The 19,437-nt window shown below is 33.2% G+C and overlaps 3 protein-coding genes across 4 annotated transcripts; all 3 read right to left on the bottom strand.

Annotated features, from left to right (window-relative positions):
• Nucleotides 1-679: 679 nt before the first annotated feature.
• Nucleotides 680-3,675, bottom strand: Bma-mak-2 (Uncharacterized protein; the record flags this gene model as incomplete). Of its 2 annotated transcripts, XM_043073653.1 has the most annotated exons (10): nt 680-802; nt 905-1,071; nt 1,215-1,339; nt 1,432-1,499; nt 1,798-1,918; nt 2,019-2,175; nt 2,362-2,509; nt 2,572-2,646; nt 3,008-3,100; nt 3,613-3,675. In XM_043073653.1, the coding sequence occupies 10 exons, from the start codon at nt 3,673-3,675 to the stop codon at nt 680-682; spliced, it is 1,140 nt and encodes a 379-aa protein (XP_042929587.1). The 2 variants fall into 2 exon arrangements, with proteins under 2 accessions (XP_042929587.1, XP_042929588.1); XM_043073654.1 differs by lacking the exons at nt 2,362-2,509; nt 2,572-2,646; nt 3,008-3,100; nt 3,613-3,675 and having other exon boundaries at nt 2,019-2,104.
• A 1,537-nt stretch (nt 3,676-5,212) lies between these two features.
• On the bottom strand, nt 5,213-8,326 carry Bma-ipmk-1 (Uncharacterized protein; the record flags this gene model as incomplete). The annotated part of the gene is made up of 7 exons (XM_001899350.2): nt 5,213-5,443; nt 5,693-5,796; nt 6,505-6,589; nt 7,108-7,283; nt 7,578-7,692; nt 8,011-8,081; nt 8,209-8,326. 7 exons carry the CDS (start codon nt 8,324-8,326, stop codon nt 5,213-5,215), a joined length of 900 nt encoding a protein of 299 aa, XP_001899385.2.
• Nucleotides 8,327-9,988: 1,662 nt separating this feature from the next.
• Nucleotides 9,989-13,634, bottom strand: Bma-ham-1 (Uncharacterized protein; the record flags this gene model as incomplete). The annotated part of the gene is made up of 4 exons (XM_043073655.1): nt 9,989-10,409; nt 11,859-12,018; nt 12,168-12,536; nt 13,472-13,634. 4 exons carry the CDS (start codon nt 13,632-13,634, stop codon nt 9,989-9,991), a joined length of 1,113 nt encoding a protein of 370 aa, XP_042929589.1.
• Between the last annotated feature and the right edge of the window lie 5,803 nt (nt 13,635-19,437).

Raw genomic sequence — 19,437 nt, forward strand, 5'->3', positions numbered from 1 at the left:
AACTGTTAGTACAACGTCCATTCCCCCATCGTCACTAAATTCAAAAAGCAACATCTATTGCACATTATTTCGTCAATGGCTACCACCATATAATCCAGAGGCACTACCATTGCACATAACACATTATTAAACAATGATACGTTCAGGAAGCGTTACCAAAGAAGCACAAAATCATACGCAGGTCATCAAACTCCCACAAGTCTACTTGGATAAGAAAAATTATGATAAAGAAATCTAATGATCCAACATATCTGTTTCAGACTGCCAAAATCATTACTGATTTTACATCACAAAACAAAGTGGAAAGTTACAGAAGCACATAACAATTAATGTAGCTATGCGATTTAGAAAAAAAAGTTGATAACAAAAACAAAGACCAATCAGTGTACAGTAAAACCCTAACATAATATTTATATATGCATTTCTACTGTTTCACATCAGCGACATTCTCCTTAAAGCACTTTTCACAACCTTGCAGGAACAGCCACTTATAAATAGCATTAAATAAAAAAAGTTCCAAATCTTGCTTACAGTAAACCGTTATAAAACATATCATACAATGGAATATTTATCAATTCAATAATAATATGGAATTTCACAATATCAATTTGAGGATAACACAACTGAAAAAGGCAAACGATGAAAACAGATAACTCACATAATTATGGACTATTCTTTTTTACCGTTTGTTTATTTTGTTACGCCGTTTATTTAGTAAACGGTTATTTGAATCTTTTAAACTTTTAATGTGGATATCTTCGTTGCCAACGCGCATCGTTGCTAAAGTCATCTCCATTTCGTCCTGAATTTATTTGCATCAGCTAACTAAGTATGACTCATTTCTGCCTTATTAATTATTAATTTGGTCCCTACAATCAAAAAATAAAAATAAATAAAAACTAACTTGCATCTCCATCCATTGAGATTTCTCTTCCTCAAGTACTGAAGCAGTAAAAAGGGGAGTTTCCGGAACCTTTTGATAGTGGATGATCCATTTATGGCTCATTGTCTGCTCAATCGTGAAACGTTCACTAGGATCAGTACGCAACAACTTTCTGATTAAATCTTTTGCTGAAAATCCTTCCCACTATTCAATCATTTTATATGAACAATGACGTACACAGATAGTCCAATAGGAAATAAAATATTTAAAAAAAGAAACCGAAACAACATTAAAACAAAAATTTGACAACTAAGCTTTGGTGAACACTGACCTGCTTCAGAAACCCGATCCCATTCTGGCGAAGGAAAAGCATATTTACCCGTCCTGATTCGATTTTTCATTCCTGGTGACATGGGTAAACCATTTGCCGAAAAAAATGGTGGAAAACCACACAAGCTATAAATTGTAAGCAAATCAGGCATTAAGAAAGGTGGTAACTCACAATATTTGGACCAGTTTAAGAGAAAAAATCGTTTAAAAAAACTTACAGAATATACATGATAACACCTATGGACCACATGTCGCATGATTTGTCATACTTTTCAGGACCGAGAACCTAAAATGAAATTTCCTAGAGTGTTAATATTCTATTCAAGAAATAAAGCAATGATAAGTGCGGCTTTAAGCCTAATGAGATGCATATATATTGTCTGGTCAAAACTTTTATCATGACCATGCATGTGTTGTCTCATCATTCAAACCAACAAATGCCTGATCAACGAGTTGCCATTCGAAAGTGAATGCACAGCTGTGAAACATATCACACTAAAAAACTGCGTTCCGATAATACAACCGCCACCAAACTTTCATCCAAGCTGTCATAGAGTCTCAAGAGTTAAAAACTTGGGAATTACTTCTGGTGCGACATAATATGGCGTATAGCAAGGCGTTTCTAGTGGCCTGGTATCTGCAGAATCCAAGTGTTTTGCAAAACCAAAATCGGTTAGTTTCAAAATACCTGACGGCCCATCACAACTGAAATAAAAAATAAATTGTATGGAATAACGAACTTAAAAAAGTCGCGCAAAACAAGAATGATGCGACTATGATCAGGCAATAAATTGTGAGAAAATACCTGTAAAGTAAATTTTCCGGCTTTATGTCTCTATGTGCGATATTCAATGAGTGCAAATGAGCAACAGCTGAACAGATTTCAGACATTACTTGCGCTGCCTCACGTTCGGTGAAAGCCGATTGTGCTCTCTGTTGTATTCGAGTGAAGAGTTCACCCCCTGAAACAAATTATTTTCAGCTGTTATCAAATGATCTACAGCTCTCTGAAATGACGTCTTTAATTTTCACAGCATATTGCAAATACATTTGTAATATTTTAAAAGCCACCAAAACTAGAAAAGATATTAAAACTTTTTTGACTGGAAATCTAATAACAACCGTAGTTATTCTAATTAAAATGAAACCTTGCATACATTCCATTACGACAAGCAAACATTTCACTTGATTGTAGGTATTTTGATAAACATCTAATATACGAACGATGTTTTTATGGTGACTAGCAGCGTAGTGAAGTTCTACTTCTCGACGGGCCTTTGGCACATCACGTAAAACCTAAAAATTTTGTTAAATGTTAAAATATTTACCCAAAAGTGCTTAAAAGTGAAGGAACCAACCTTTAAAGCAAACTTTTCGCCCGTTTTTCTACTTTCGCATTCTACTACTTTTCCATTGATTCCCACACCAAGTACCTAAAAATAATTCAGAAGACTAAAGTCTGAAATAATAATCATTTTCAAGACAAGTCTGAGAAACACCTGCAACAAAGAAGTTGAGAATTATTACTAATGTATGTCATGTTTGCATCGAAACACGGAGTTTAAATAATTGTGTATTATTAATTTATTTAACTAAGATTCAAATAAATCATATGCGAATGCAAATTTGTATCATCCCAATACTACATTATTGCCTAGCCTTTTGCAATCAAAAATCCCATCAATAAAACAACTTTTAGATTTTATCATTGTCTCTTTCTATGCTGAACATCATTAAAATGCTCATCATGTTAGATGCTTTCGTCTCTGGTGCAGAAAATAACCAAAAAAATACTTGACGACTAATCCTATAGTCGTTAGTAACGGAATGAGTGTGGATGGGCAGCATCAGATTTTGTGACAGATTCGCAATAGTTGCTTTTAATGCCTGAAAAGTTGTGCAACATGAGAGCATGTAATATCAAAAAATTTTTTCAATCCTGAATTCTTATGTTACCTTCTAAATTGAAAATTTTTAGCTTCTCTCACGAAGTGTTCTAGAATTCACACTGCACTGCGGCCGTAGTATAATGACAGTGATATTGGGTGCAATCAGAGATTGTGGAAAGCTTTAGAAAAGAGGAAGAAACAAAATCCATGTTAACCAGATAATTCAAAAAGGTCTCTACATCCAAAACGTAATTAATAAGTAGAATGAATCAAAAATGCAAGATAGAATACTGAGCCTCATTTGAGAAGTTCAGATTTGAGTGTGTTCCTAACTCAAGTTTAAGTGTCCAAAAGTATTGTTCCACATTAGACGATGCAGAAATAAAGAACAGTTTGAAAAAAAGCGGTCTAATTTACGTAAAAAGATCCAAAATTAAAGAACTTCACAATTGGTTTTTTGACAATTTACAAAAACTGATACATCACAAAACAAAAAAAAAATTGGCTTACAAGTGATGCACTCTCACACTCCTCTGCGTCTGGATTATCCATTTCTCTACCGCTTGCTTCCATATTTCCCATTAAAAAATGGAACAGAATATTCTGTCCCGATTACCTGTAATTACTACAACGGTTCCTGCCACTGTTGTGGATCCTAAAATGAGACTTTTAAAACCACTGCTGCCTTTATTGGTTGCGGAGTAATGGTAAATAATAAGTCAAATAATGGGAAGAAACAGCTCAAATTCCAAAAAATAACCAAAAACTAAGATAAAGATTATTACAAAGTGAGAATAGGGCGGAAACGATGTTGAATATTAGCAAAACTGACATTTTGAGAACTGAACATCAAATCGATAAAACAGCCTGCATCTGAGCCAAATTCAACACCTTTACATGCCCAAATTTTTCTACCCGATTGAGAATGAACCAGACCAGCTTACAGCAACACCCTCAATAATGTTACATTTACTTCAACTTCAGTAACTCCAACATCTATTAATCGCAAGCCTTATTTTTATTATCGTTTTGCTACATTGCAGCCAAATAATATTCCCGAGCAAACAAAAACCCCAAGCAGAACTCGAACTTCAGTTAAACTTGGGAAATCTGATAAATGAATTTCATGACTCTTATAACCCCAGAAGACAATTTCGAAAACTTGCTCACCAGCAGAGAATTACATTAAGCTCCATAGATTTGGCCAGGTTTTCTTTTTGTCTTAATTTCTTTTTCCTTTTTTCAAAGTGCACATACAATCCCAATATCACAGGACAGACGTCTTCCGGGTATCCCATCTCAATAACCTAATATTTGACTAAAATGTCATTTCAAAATCTTTTGTTTCATAAAACACCTTTCGGTATTTTGGAAAAGATTAGCAATCAGCACTAAAAAGATGTTCAGTAATCAAACACCATGACCGAACAGGCCGCATTCTAGAACTTCAGCACGATACCCACCTCCGTTAGTTCCTTCTCCTTTGCTCCTTGACAAAAAAACAAAACAAACCTTACACTAATCTCAACCACTTCGTTCCCATCATATTAGTACCTACTTACTTTACTACTAAAAACAAATCTTTTTCTTAAACGATAAGATACTAAGCTGAGGATTAGATGAATTACTACATTAACACCGTATCGTTTCAAAATGTATCGACGTTTATATCCGAAGTCCCCCCTCTAATATTAATAAAATGAATGTACATAGTGAAAGTTTTGGAAGTCTTTCAGCTTTTAAATAATGAACATTACACGAATTTCATAAAAATCATTCGAATTTGGTGCTGATACAGGTTCCTTCTTGTTCAGAGCATGCTTATATTAATATCAAACACTTTATTAGCTTTAAAGCGATAACACGCTGTGCGCAACGCAAAGATGCTTCATCGTTATACTCTGGCATTTGTGTACAGAAAACAGTATGCATTTTGTCCTGTAGTTCTTCTGGCATCAGCTAATTTCAGTACCCATTTCAATTTCAGTGTGGGTAAGATTTCAGCAAATGAGCTACAGTAAACAACAAAAGAACGATCGGACTGTACAAACACTAACAAAAATGTAGGACACATCGCTATCATAGTTATAAAATTCAGAAGTGTTGTCTTTCAATTAATCCCGGAACTCAAGACTATCCTGTATGACTCAGAATCGAATGAATCCCGATATTTCTCTACTATATTAATCACATTGTTTAGGCCAAATAAATAATTGTCATCTATAGCACCGTTTGCCGGAAAGACATGAGAGAAATCGATCAGTTTAATAAGAACGTTTGGTGGTCGTTCCACACACGCCTCATAAGCAAGCAAAATGGATGAAGCATAGAAATGATACACCTGAAATAATCGTAACTTATTACATCTGATATACAGTGCCAAATATTTTTATAATTCCTAAATGAAAACTGAGCAAAACCGAAAAATAGGAATGTTCTGAGTGTTTAGTGAAATTCAGATCCAAAAAGCTATTACTTGAAAGTTTGCTGCCAAGATCATAGAGCCATGATACTTGATTCTGACCAGCTGCTACTAAATTAGCCTATTTACAGGTGAACTTGTAAAAATTTGGAACACCAAATAAAATACCCGCTGTGAATTGAACCACTTTCGAAGCTTATATAACTGCTCCAGTGTCTGCTCTGCTACTAAACTTTTTTCCATGAGTCTTCCAGATAAAAACTCACGAAAGGCTGTAAAATTTGTATACAAACCAGCAACAAATAAAACAAACATGTGAAAAATTTTTAAATTTCATGAATTTTCCTGATACATATTACCGGCGATGTTGGCTTGGAGAGAAATTATTGACATAAGTAATTTTGCAGTTATCTTATCGAATAAATCAGACTTGTTCAGTGCAAGGTATCAATTGCGTGATTTATGCAATGAAGCTATCAGGAAAGGATAATAGGAAACGGATGGGTTCGGATGAGTTCTCCAACAGAAACCAACAATGACTAATGACCAGATGCTTTTTCAACCACATTATACTAAGCTGAACTTTTCCGCATTCATTTCTAAAGCACACTTCAATCAAATCTCCTTAATGGGATACAATCAAAAAGTTCAGTAGACTCGAATACCAACTTTACATAAATTATCTATTCCCAACTGCTCTGCACATAAATACAGAATTGAAAACTGCAAACTTCCAATTGCAAATCACTATGCTTAAATATTCTCATTTCTCTAGACAAAGCAACTGCAGAATTAAACCTCGATGTGTCATTATTGATGGAGGAATTTGCCAAATTTAAAGTCGTCACCAAATTTTAATACCGACTGATTAAAGACTCCGTTTCAAATGGCTACAAAAAAGAAACTTAGCACTTTAAATCATATCGCCTTTATCACGTTTCGTAAAAAAATGAACTTAAAATGTTTATGAAGGAACAAACCGTCAACAACATTCTCCAGATTCCTGGATCTCCCCCACTGTTTATCACGAATTCGTAAATCATTTTCGTTGTGACCAAAACGCATCTCAAGAAAGAATAAGCATGGACAAGGTTTCCTTAGTAAAATGATTATTAGAAATCGTGAATTTCAAGGAAATTCCTTTTTTGAAATTAATTCAAAAAAACCTGTATTTTTTTTTTTTTTTTTTTTTTTTGTGAAATTTCTCGATAGTCAAAACATTAATTGAAAGCAATGCGCATAATTTGAATGCGATCTGCCTGGTTGTACTTTCCCGGCAAAGAGCAGTTGCACCACTCAATCAGTGAGATAAGGTTCCCACAGAGTGTTCTTAGAGATTAGCACATAATTAAAAGGCAGCCAAACGAGGTTAAAAAAATTGCCTCCCTCACTGAACACAGAAGCTTTTCTTTGTTCAACCATTAACTACCTGATTTTTTGTATTATTATTTCTAAGTATGGAACATAAAACTCTTTATAAAATAGTTGAGATTCTTGTATTTTGTAGCTCAAAAAAAGATGATTAAGAAATATTGAAATATTTTGAAACATTCATACGAAATGAACCATAATACAGATTATACCCGATAACCAGTTAAACGGAAGCCAAGTGTTTCTTGTTCAGGATACTTTATCGCTTCGGATAATCTTTTGGCTTTTGTTGCACTCGGATCATAGGTCACTCTGCCCATTTTGATATCCATAATGCACGGACATTTATAACGATATGCTAAATCCTCCATAACGATAAATTCCATCTCTCAAAATTTGAATGTATTTGGATTAATGTTGAGAAATTTAACAAGTGAGCTAAACTTTCTCAATCTTCTATCCTCCTCCATCCTCACAACTTCTGCTCTTGCTATATCTGCTCTATAATTCCGTTTCCCTACAGTTAAAAAAAAAGGAAGATTGTGTCATCATTTTATCTTGAGGTTCAATGTTTGAAATATGCCATTATTACAAGGGAAAATTTACAACCTCACTATCAAAAAACCTAAAAAATCATTATTTAGTTTCTTCCAACAAAAACTTTTTTTTTAGATCAAATCACCTTTTCTTCCAACTCGTAATGTTTTTAACCCATAGAATTTTGGAACGAATACAGCAAATCTCGTTAAAACATCATTTTCATCATTTAGATGCTTCAAACTACTATAGAATGCTACCTGAAACCATTAAGTAGTTAAATTAATTCATTTACTAGATCTCGTTTACAGCATGAAGGCAGACAACAGATTACATATCCCAGGAAAAGATATATCCGTTTATTTGTTCACCTGCTGCTTCAAGCAAAGTAAACAAAAGTTGCGTTAACACTGAATATACTGCGCTTATGGAATGCTATGGACGTAGAAGAAATATCAGATATCATTTATTACCAAATGATTCGAAGATTTACTGAAGCAACAAAATGATAGTAAACAGATCGAATACTGTCATACGTGTAATCTTTAAATCACTTGTTGGAATTATAATAAACAAACCTCACATACTCCTCGCACGCCTTCCTGTACAGGTTTCAACAGTGTTTCGCTACCAATTTCCTTTATAAGTCCTAAAAGCAAATCCTGCAACCGAATCTTAATTTATGCTAAAATGAGTGTTCACCCCAGAAAGTAATTTAATATAAATCTTACAAATTCTGTGACAATCTATAATAATCTTTGGAAAGACAGACGAACCAATTTGATGCACGCCATTTGTAACTACCGACGGGTGATGTCCGGCAATCTGCTCTCGATACCATTCATATGATGTCGGCAACTGCACTGCTGCACTACTAGTTTGTTCATCAGCCATAAGTGAAATAGCAATCAGCTCCAACAGCCAAAAACAATTTTTTAAGAATTTTTGCCTAAACGACGTGACGTTACACAATGAATAAAGACGCACTAAACGCACGTTTCAAATAAGGTCAAATTTACAAGCGAAATGATAAACAGATAAACCTGGATGCCATTTAAGTCCTAAACAATTTACAGTCTCTTTATGCAACTGATACAAAAAGCAACAGCGAGACAGCGGATCTATCCAAGTCTTCTTTAACCACTTAATGTTCTAATCTTAGTACAAATAAATCCTACAAATACAACCTGAACTTGAACTCATACTGATCTACTGTGTACTCAAAATGTGCTTTACTGATAAAAGCAGTGAATTCGTGTGAACTAATGTCACACGTTAATGCTCAAACACTTTATCATGAAGTCCCACTTCGCAAATGTGTTTCGGGTTGTCCTACTTATGAATCTCGTAGATCACGACTTCGATAACCCATGTGTTTTGTGGCAACCATAATTTTTTCTTTAATCATTAAAGGAATATTGGAAATCATGCAAAAAATTATCAACAGAAAAGTAAAGGAATAATTGAGATTTGTCAAGAAAGTTCGAGCAGCGAATTACAACAATGTGTACAAACTGGCCAAATCTGATGATCCAGAAATAAGAAAGATGATTCAAAACTTTTTATGAGACCAAAAAAGGACTTTGAGTTGTTTTAGCAAGTACCAAATTTAAAATGTGAGTGGAATGACAGAGTATAAAATAGGTTCACTGTACTAATTAATTTAGTGCTTTTTTAACTTGTAAAGCATATCACACTTTTATTTATCTTATACAGAGTACTGAAACTACAGAAAAATCGACATGAAAATTTTCTTGGCATGTCTTTACTACATTAAAAATTGCTAGTTTTTATCTACAAAGGACCTATATTCTCGAAAACTTCAAATTGAATAGACAACTTTATCAAACGTTAGTAAATGATGATCAAATTCATCAAAGTGCAAAGCCCAAGTAATAAATACACTGAAATAGACTGATAAGAAAATTCGACAATTCCTTTCCAGAATACAACCTGCTTGTATGTAATCAAATTTCAACCAAAAAAGTGATAACCTTTTTTTGAAAAAAAAGTAATAACAAGAAAGTGATAACCAGATTAATAACTAAGCGTTTAATAAGTAATTGCTGCATTAAAATACAACCACAAATTAGCTTACGTAAATGAAGCAATTCATCAAGAATTCAGTTCAGGAATTTGATTCTTCTAGCAAATTTCATTTCTACATTTCCTATTTGATTTCATTCCTATTTAATACCGAATTCGTTTTTTTTTTTTTTGTTTTTAAATTATTCATCCAGTTGAAACCCAACAAATAACTATGAAAAAGGACAGTTTTGAAAAAATCCTAAGTAAAAAGCAGAATTACGTTAAGTGAAACTGAAAGTCTTCATCGGTGAAACAAAAATGAAACAACATATCAGAAAAGAAAAAAAAAAATCATGCTCCTAAATACTTTTGAAATGCTATAAAAGACATGATAAAGTTCTGGGATAGTCTGTAGTCTTTAAGCATGATTTCTTTTAAATTACCGGTACCATAACAATATTTACTCATTGACCTTCCAACAGAAGTCTTCTAAAAAGTATAATTTCGCCATGAAAATACGAAAATAATTCAAACATTAGCAACACTGAAAGTTGTCGGCAAAATCTTTTCAGCTTGTGTGATGTCCTCAAACTGCGTACTTTCACTGCTTAACACATTGACGTACGTATGATTTCGATTCATTACAGTCGGCTCATCAGGAGAGATATCACCAGAATGGCTATTATAAAAATCCTTTGAAATTTTGGTAATTACGGGAGAGACTGAAAATGCCGAATCGGAACTCCACTGAATAGGAGTTGATGTCCGACTACGCTCATTCTTCTTTCTCGATCTTTTTTTTCGCCTGATTTTATTATTAATATTTTTACAATTCGTCAAGAATGGGATATACTCCGATCCACTCACAGGACTGAAATTATTCAGCAAATACTGATCGTTCGTTTTTATCCACTTTCGATAAAACTCGTTCTCATGGAATAAGCATGTCCTGCAAAAAGACTATGTCAACTTTTTACGGGTTTTGAATGTCAACCTAAATTCCACTCTTGAACAAAACCCTCACATTTCTAAAACATACAAACCGACAGTAATAAACTAGAATTCTAGCATGAAATGTAAAATAATTACCTAAAAATAAAGGCTATCTCACCAGATGTCCTTAAATGTCTAGTAGATATGATGGTGCTATTAACTTAAACTGATGATATTCGGATGTTTCGCATTCTTTAGACTTAAAGACCAGTGCTAAACTTCAAAAATAAATCATGTGCATTTGAAGTCCGAAAAAAAATCACTGGGGAATGAGCAAGAACAACAATAGACATGGAAGATTCAGAAAAATATGTTTGTTTTTCTGAATCTTAAATGTATGAATGTATTAATGTAATTCCCAGCGATACGAATTTTGCGGATTGTTTAAAATAAACAAAACAAGAAAAAAAAAACCATCGGAATTCGGCATGGAACACAACCTAAAACAATGTGAGGAATAATGAAATCTTTTTTAAATGTAAAACTAAACAAACATGAAATGGGATGTGGGGAAAAGTGTAGAAAGGATATAACATACGTTCAGGATTTAACGAATGGAGTAGAGAGTAATAGTAAACATCATGCTGAAAGTGACTGGCGGACTGAGTAATACAGTTAATACTCACAACAAGAATTCAAGTAAAATTTCGAATATATACATTTCTTTTGTTGAAAACAAATCTATTGTAGAGTAGAATTACCGGAAAAAAGGCTTCAAAAAAGTACATTCACGATACACAAGTAGATAAACATACGGAAAAGTAAGGACAAAACACATACGTATACGCAAGCAAAACAGAAAAATCGTACGAAGTGTTATGAAAGCATGACAAAAGTGACAGATTAAAGTAATGGCATGACAAGTCGTATATCTGAGAAAATGGATATTTTGTCACTGGATGAAACAAAACGATATCTGAACCAATGCCTTAACACAATGATTTAAGCGTCCTTTCGACGTCTGACAGTCATTCTGTTTCAGCTGTTTCTTCAGTCATTCATTAATAAGTGGAAAAGAGTCCATAGTCTTCCTACTCACTTCAGTATTCGAAAAAGTTAACTCTAACTTCTACAACTTTCAGCAAAGTGTGCCAAATTAACACTGACACTCCACAACAACATCTTCTAATGGATTAAAGTTGCAAACCACAGATGCCTTTAATTAGTCGCTGTTCTGACTAAACCTAACAGTTTCTATGTCATTCATAATCCCGCAAATCATAAGAAGTCTCATAACTAATTTGCTAAACCTCGACCTTTAGTATCAATGCTAGTCTACTGATCCGTCTTTTAACTTTGACTAAATACTGTCAACTCCATACCATTAACTACAATACGCTAAATATGAGCCCAAAACGATAAAAACAAAACCACCATTTTCAGGAGAGAGCTTTAAGAACATTACTTTTGTGCTGCGCAAGATGTTTCGCCACTGTTGTTTGGTTGAGTACTGGCAGTTAGTATTTCGAGATATTTTCGTTGATCTGATGGACTTCTGAGGTTCTGTCTAAGTTGCACTGCTTTTGGCAGAGTGTCTTTTTTCATGAACAACTTGGCCAGAATACCTGAACAGAAACTCAGCTTAATTGACATTATTTCTCTCACTTTCTTTCATGTTTTACAAACATCCTTTTTGTCTAAATGCTAAACGGTTCAAATTTTAAAACTTAAGTCGAGCTTGCCCCATTGTAAATTTTGAGATGTATTTGAAGACCTTTCTTGATTTTCAATGAATTTGACGGGGCGTAGCCGTTCATCACACTTTGTCCAGTTTGGCATTCAACGGTACATTTGAACGTTTTGGCGGAATGATAAGGAGCTGTAGGAGGAAAACAGATATACAGTTGTTCCAGGTCATACTCCAAGATATTTTGTTTCAGAAGGGTGTGAATGGCTTGCCGAAATGTCTTCGCTGAGGGAGGTTCAATTTTTGGATATTCTTTACGAATTTCATCCAGCAAAACATCCAAAAATGCTGGACGACCACTCTGATTCATTTTGAATACTACATTACAAATAATGTCCAACAATGGTACTAAATGCATCTGATCAATCTTGTGCATCCTAATATTTTCCACATCACCTGAAATATAACCATTTCTTTTTTCATGACTCCATATTCGAATTTAATTATATATCCTTACAAGACATGCTTAATTTTTCAAAAAGTAATGTCGTTCTCTAGAGATAAGAAATAAGTAATAACAAGACACTGATCAGCTGAAAAAAAAAGGAATTTTTTTTTGAGTTTTATTTGCGAACATCCTGATGTTGGGAATTTGCCAGATGTTTGGGAATTGACTGTTTTCTAATACCAATTATTCGACTGTGCTTCTTATATAGATTATCTTCATTTTCTTTTTCAAATTAAATGAGGACTTCAAGAAGATTCTCGAAAAAAAGGTGCATTGATTTCAATCGTGCCTCTAATACTGATTTTATCTCCGATGCTCTCAGAGATAAGACCGATGATGAAGTAAAGAAGGTTCGCTAAATGAATTTGAATTGTGAAGGCTATAGGACAGGACATGAACAGCGTTATCTGATTATGGACATCTGTTTGCATGTGTAAATTTCCTCAGAATTACATCTTTTATGGTACCTATTTTCTGTTCCTATTTATCTCGAATTTCATGCTAACAGGTGTGTTCATTGCCCTCTTGTGATGACTCCTCAAAACGTCTCATCCCTCGACAGGTGTTGTCTTTCGTTCCTCTCAATCCAATCTTCCCATGGTATTCTTATAAAAATTACAGCATCATCTTTATCCGTATTTTCATCATTTTATCTTGTAGCGCCTTTTTATTATTTTGCCAGATTCTTATTTCAAAATTATGCTTAAATTTCAACATTCAGAATTTATTCCAAATAAAAGTTTAAAACTGTTAAGAGTAAAATGTATCTTGAGAATCCAACCACCTGACTTTTTAAATTCAAAGAATAATCAAATTTTACTACAGTTCAAACTTAAAAAAAGGAAAAACGATGTGGTCAGTGATGAAAGACCAAAAATGTCACCGAAAGTTTCGATTCGGTATCCTTTTGCTGGTTTCAAAATTCGCCGAATCCAAGCATCGCGCAATGTCTGCATATATCGTTCGTTCATTGAAGTTATGAATAATGTTGATGGCTTGATGTAGCCGACATATTTCGTGGAATTTATTGCTTCCACTAAATTCATATTCCAGAAGCATTCTTTATTTTCCTGAGATAATATATTACTTTCACATAGGAGAATTAATTTGAAGTTAATAAAAAAGAACTGATGAATAACCTGAACGAAACTTTGAAACAGTTTGTGTCCGGTAACTTTCTTATCGGTAACTCTCTGAAAGATGATTCCAAGGCAAGGCGTGAACATCGCTATTTATTGTCTGAAATAAAATCAATTTGCAATTCATTATACTAGAGTTTACAAAATGATTGTCTGACTGATATCATTATTGGAAGTTGTCTTCCTCACATCTGAGTACCATTTAGTGAGAATTAATATGTCACACTCTCCCCTTATATTTATATCACACAAGAAAGTTTAAATCTACCCTTTGTTCATTTATATGATAATAATTTACGAGAATTTGTCAGCCATCAAATAATAATTAGTTTTCGCAAGTCATGCAGTTTAAAATAATTTTATCACTCACAGCTATTGGAACTGCTTTTTTCCTGACCGATTACTAAAATTTATGGGAATCGCCTTATTGCTTGGATTATTCGTGCAATTTTATAGTTTATCGCCCAAAACGAAACTTCATAGAGATTACATTTCATGAAATTGGCATTTCCTTTAGAAGTCAAGTATGTTCAGGAAACATCATTTTTAAAAATGAAAAACAACTTTTAGAGATGAAACATAAAATTATAGGAGAAGTCTGGACAATGACTAATTATGTAAATTAAAGAATTATTAGTGCAGGGGAAGAGGCGTTAGTAATAACTGAGCGAGTTAAAATAATTTCAGTTAGTTGACTTCATAGGAATTCCTTGTCAAACAGAATTATTTTTTATGCTTAATTTGATAATAAATGCATTCAAAATTGAAATATGGCTAGAGATTTATTTACTGAAACTTTTTTCCAAATGTGCAGTTTCATTTGTTTTGAATAATGATTAGTTGAAACATTCGTTATAGACTTACAAGAAAAAAAAATCACTGTAAAAAGTAAGCAAGCATGAAAGTGAAGCATGTAGACATAAATAATACTTATGAAAAAGGAGTGCAGTTGTTGACGTAGTGCCTGACCAAAATCAAAAAATTGGAATTTTTTTCATTCACTCGCTTTTGAAAGAAGGATTATTTGGCCGAAGTACCCAAAGGGAGAAAAACTTTTTGTGATGGTAGCACCATTTAGATAAAAGTAAACAAAATTCAATAAAACTGTGCATGAAGCTCTCAAAGAGTATTAGAAGTGAGACCTGCTAAAGGAAAAAAGCTTTTTAATTCCCAATGAAACATTATAATAAAAATCTCCCAGTACAAAGCTGTCAGAAATAAAGGCCAATTTGCACTTTAAACCCCAAAATGAATTTGCACAACGATTCGAGACGAAAAGTAAATGTAAAAAATGGTCATTAGAAAAGCTGAAGCGAATTGTACTATGCGAGAATATGAGTGTATGAGTATAGTGTGTTAGTATTAGACGAATTAAAGATGAGTTAATCTCATTTTAATTTCTGTAGTATTTAGATTTTGAAATTCTTTACAATATACTTAAGAGCGGATTTCCAGTAAGATAATTGTCGATAATGAGTAAGTTCATAACGCCATTATTATGAATTACTAACCAAATTAAAGTGAGCAAAGGTTAGGACAAATTCAGATACGTGTGATCATCTCCTGCCTTACTTTTCGCTTGTATAATGTTCTGTCATCCATTCTCCAGTCTTCCTCTCCTTCCCTTCCTGATGAATGCAACTTTCATTTAATGGCACGCCTCCTATTATTCAGAATATTGTCCCTCCTAGCCTACTTCTCTCTTAGATGTTCACTATTTTCAAAACTGTGAGCGCAAGTGTTTGTTTTATGATTTAAGAAATTTTATTTTGTTTCTTCGACGTTATAAAAGGCAACAGATGATTGGTTTTGTATTAGCAATACAAAAGCTTAAACGAGAAATTGGAATTTTCCATCAAACATAAGGATGGAAAAAACATCAAACCTGTTGGATACTTATTATTTCCAAACTGATAAATGTAAAATGAAGAGCACTTATAAAACAAAATCAGTTTTGATATAATCGTCATTTTGACGATAACAGAAGTGGAAGTAACGAAAAACTAATTAACGAATATTGACAATTTATTACACGCTGACATGAAATGCTTACGCAAGCACTGAATTGATAGCATCAGAATATCGCTGAGCCATAAATGACAAGATAAAAATTCAGTATTCAAAATGTATGTATTGCATGCACCTAAACAAATCTATGGAGTGTCTGTTAAATGCGTCTTTCAGTGGGTACCTTTGTAGTTCCGGTCAAAAGTCGGCAATAATAAGAGGAATTAACATAAGGAAATCTTGGAGATAATTCTCGTTTACGGCTTTTTGAAGCAGCGCTCAGGACATTGCTTATATTATACCGCTAGCTAACACTTGTGGCAGTAAATACACTGGTATCAATAATACATCAATGTGAGGCAAGAAAGGGTCAAAGAATTAAAAAAGAAAAGTTTGAAGATTAACGCAAATTTGAATGAATGACTATGGATACCGTAGATGCTGTAGCATGGATACCTATTTATCAGTTTGATGTCCGTACACACTCAAATATCAGCAATAGTTATGCCATATGTCACCAGTCAGCCAAATTCCAATAATTTCTATCTTCTTCCAAGCAATGAGACAGTAGCTTTACTTTGACCTCATTATTTCAAATAATTTATTTGCTACAAATTCTCAGGGTTTTTCACTCAGTTTTTTATTAATGCCCGTTTACTGTCGCATTAAATTAATATAAATTCAATCTAATTATAAGTAACAGTTAGAAAAATGCAAATAAATTGTACAAAAAACAAAAAAAAGCTTGAAAATTTGAAAGGAAAAAACGACATCTTTCCACAAATTTGAACTGTTGAAGTGCACTGGCTGTTCTCTATGACACAAATGCGCAACAGATCAGATGCAATACCAATTTCCATCCAACTTTCATCCAAATCAATGCTATTCTTACTAGTTAGTGTATAAAAACCCATAAACCATCAGTGCTATCTTTTCACTTCCTTACCCCTATTTATGTTCTTTTATGAGAAAACTTATGAAAAAAACAATTATTTCTTTGATGTATAATAGCAACCGACAACTTTGGCAATACCCATTAAGCGATTTACACATTGAGCTCAACCAAATAATTATTCGGGCACTACTCTCTCTTCACTTGAAGATCAATAGGAGCTTACGACATACCTTTAATAGAATTCGTGTTGTTATACGATCTTTAATCCTTTCTTCAATAGTTCTGGCAAAACGAATTAAAGGCTACCTTGTGCTACTCCTATGAAGTAACAATTCGACAATCAAGTAATGATCTGTTTCTTTAGGATAATGTAATATTTAAAGCTCTAAATACTGACTAACTGTATTTTTTTCAATTGTTTCTTATAGATTTAAAAATGCATAAAAGTTACTGCATAAGCAAAAACCCTTTTTAGGATGCAGTAATACCATAAAATAATGGTATCGAATCGGTTTTCTGATCACTGTGGCATACCGTTTGTTAATTCCTATTTGTGATAAGCGACAAGAAAAAAGAATAATCTGCTTAATGAGCATTAAAGCTTCAGTTTACTACGTCATTATTCCTTCCACATCTCGCATCTTTTAATCCAGTCGACAGCTGTATTAATAGATATGCAAAACAAACAGAAACCGATTTACTTGGACAAATTATTTGTGAAATGAATAGGCTTTATTGCGCAATTTCTGCATACCAAAATTTAAAAAGAAAAAATCAATTCAAAAAAATAATAATAACAGATGTTCAAAAAAAGGATGAGTTCTGAACTTATGAGTTCAAATAAATGCCTAAAACCAAAATGCGAAAAACTTTGTTTCAATTACTACAATACGCCTTTTCTGATTTCATCATTCCAAGATTTCTTATTAATTCATGACTTGTTTCTCTCTTCCTTTCTTTTTTCGATAAATCATAAAGCTTAATCCGAATTCTTTGCTTCCACAGATAATAGAGCAATTCAAAAACCTTAAATTAAAAAAAAAAAAAACAAAAACAAAAACAAACAAACAGAGTCCGCAATACCAGGTGTTGATTTCATAAATGGAATAACTCTGTCAAAAAAAAAAAAAAAAATGGTATGCTGCACATAATAATTTTAGGTAAAAATCAATGGTAGCGACAAAATTTGATCCAGTACATTTAAAAATTTTGTGTTTCATGGACAAATGAGATAGAGTTTAGGAAATGACTGCAAAGATTATTCCCAGTGAAAAGTCAGAACAAAATTCAAATTCAGAATCCCAAATACTAACACAGTGCTGGCTGCTTACTACTTCTTTTGAACTTAAAGAGATGGGCACATCTGCGAATAAAGCAATAATATTAACACATCGATAAGGAAATATCTTCTCATATTATACAAATCAGCGTGATCCCATGAGCTGATTGGTTCCTGGGTAGTGTTAAAATTAATTCTTGAAAGAAAAGGATTGTTAATAAATTCAGTTGGTAGCCAGGATACTATCCATCATAAAGTAATTTTTTACTAATTTAATGGGAATTTTAATTTATTACCGTTTAGCATTTCAAGTGATGCTTTTGGATTGCGATCAATCGAATGAAAGAAATTCTGTTCTGTGGCTACTATAAATAAGCAGACGTAATTTGTACACAGTGGAATGAAAGTAAAGAATGCAATTAATTTCTTAATATCCTTTATTTATAACTAATTTGTTTAAAAACTGTATATTCTCCCGCGCCAAATACATTATTTGAGGAGAGATGACAGCTGCTCCGATCATGGGGTTAAAATTTGAGCAATCGTAACTAATAAATAATACTGTTCCATTATGATTGACTTTGGCGAGAATTTCTCAATATGTGTAGTTGTTTACATAGTTTTAGTCAGCTTGACACATTTAAAAAAACTTTTATTACAATTAAAATTCCAGCAAATCTGACGCAAGCGCAGTAAATTAGAATGAAACGGCCAAATTGTTCCTAACAGTCATTAAATTTTTTAATGAGTTAATACAATACTTTTGATTTTTAGACGCTAGTGACTTACGATTCATTATTTTGAAAAAACCATAATAAAGAGAAGTGCTCACATTCAAGTTCCTAGGAATTCTATCAACTTATTGAACTGTGAGTGGTCCGATAAAACGAAAGCAGAAAGAGAAAAATAGACAGGTCCAGGACAGGAAATTCAGGATCCCTATGACATCAAGGTGGAAAAAAAACGGATGTCCATTTCCTGTCACCCGTTTCTGTTTCTTCCTTCTTTTTTTCATTTCCTTAATATCTCTTATAAACAATAAAATGAATTTTCAAATAAGTGCTGATGTGTTGTTCGCTGCAAATGCATTCAATTTATTCCCTTTCAAAAACATTTTCATGAAAACTATCTTCAATCGATACATAAAGCACCGTCTTAGACAATAACGTTTAAATGCCAATCTTTTCATCACTTTTGTCACACCGTGACAGTGCTATGTGCCATTATGCCAATAATAAATACAATCCAAATGCTAAAGTAGAAAGGAAGGGAATCGATGATAGATCAGTACACATAGCAGGGAGAAAATATTGGAGCTCGATTTCTCGGTTCTTAGGTACTTGACTTCTTAGAAATGAAATGAAGAGAGAATTAATCTTCCTCATAAAATATACTAAATTAAACATATATTCTTGTACTCGAATTCTTGACTTAACTGCAAACATTCTACCTTATATTTCTTTGTTTTCACTGTAACTTATTCCTTTTCCATCATAAAGAAAAGTAGAAAATTGCACCACTCCATATCC

Source organism: Brugia malayi (genome assembly GCF_000002995.4).
Source record: "Brugia malayi strain FR3 genome assembly, contig: Bm_v4_ChrX_scaffold_001, whole genome shotgun sequence".
Lineage (NCBI taxonomy): Eukaryota > Metazoa > Nematoda > Chromadorea > Rhabditida > Onchocercidae > Brugia > Brugia malayi.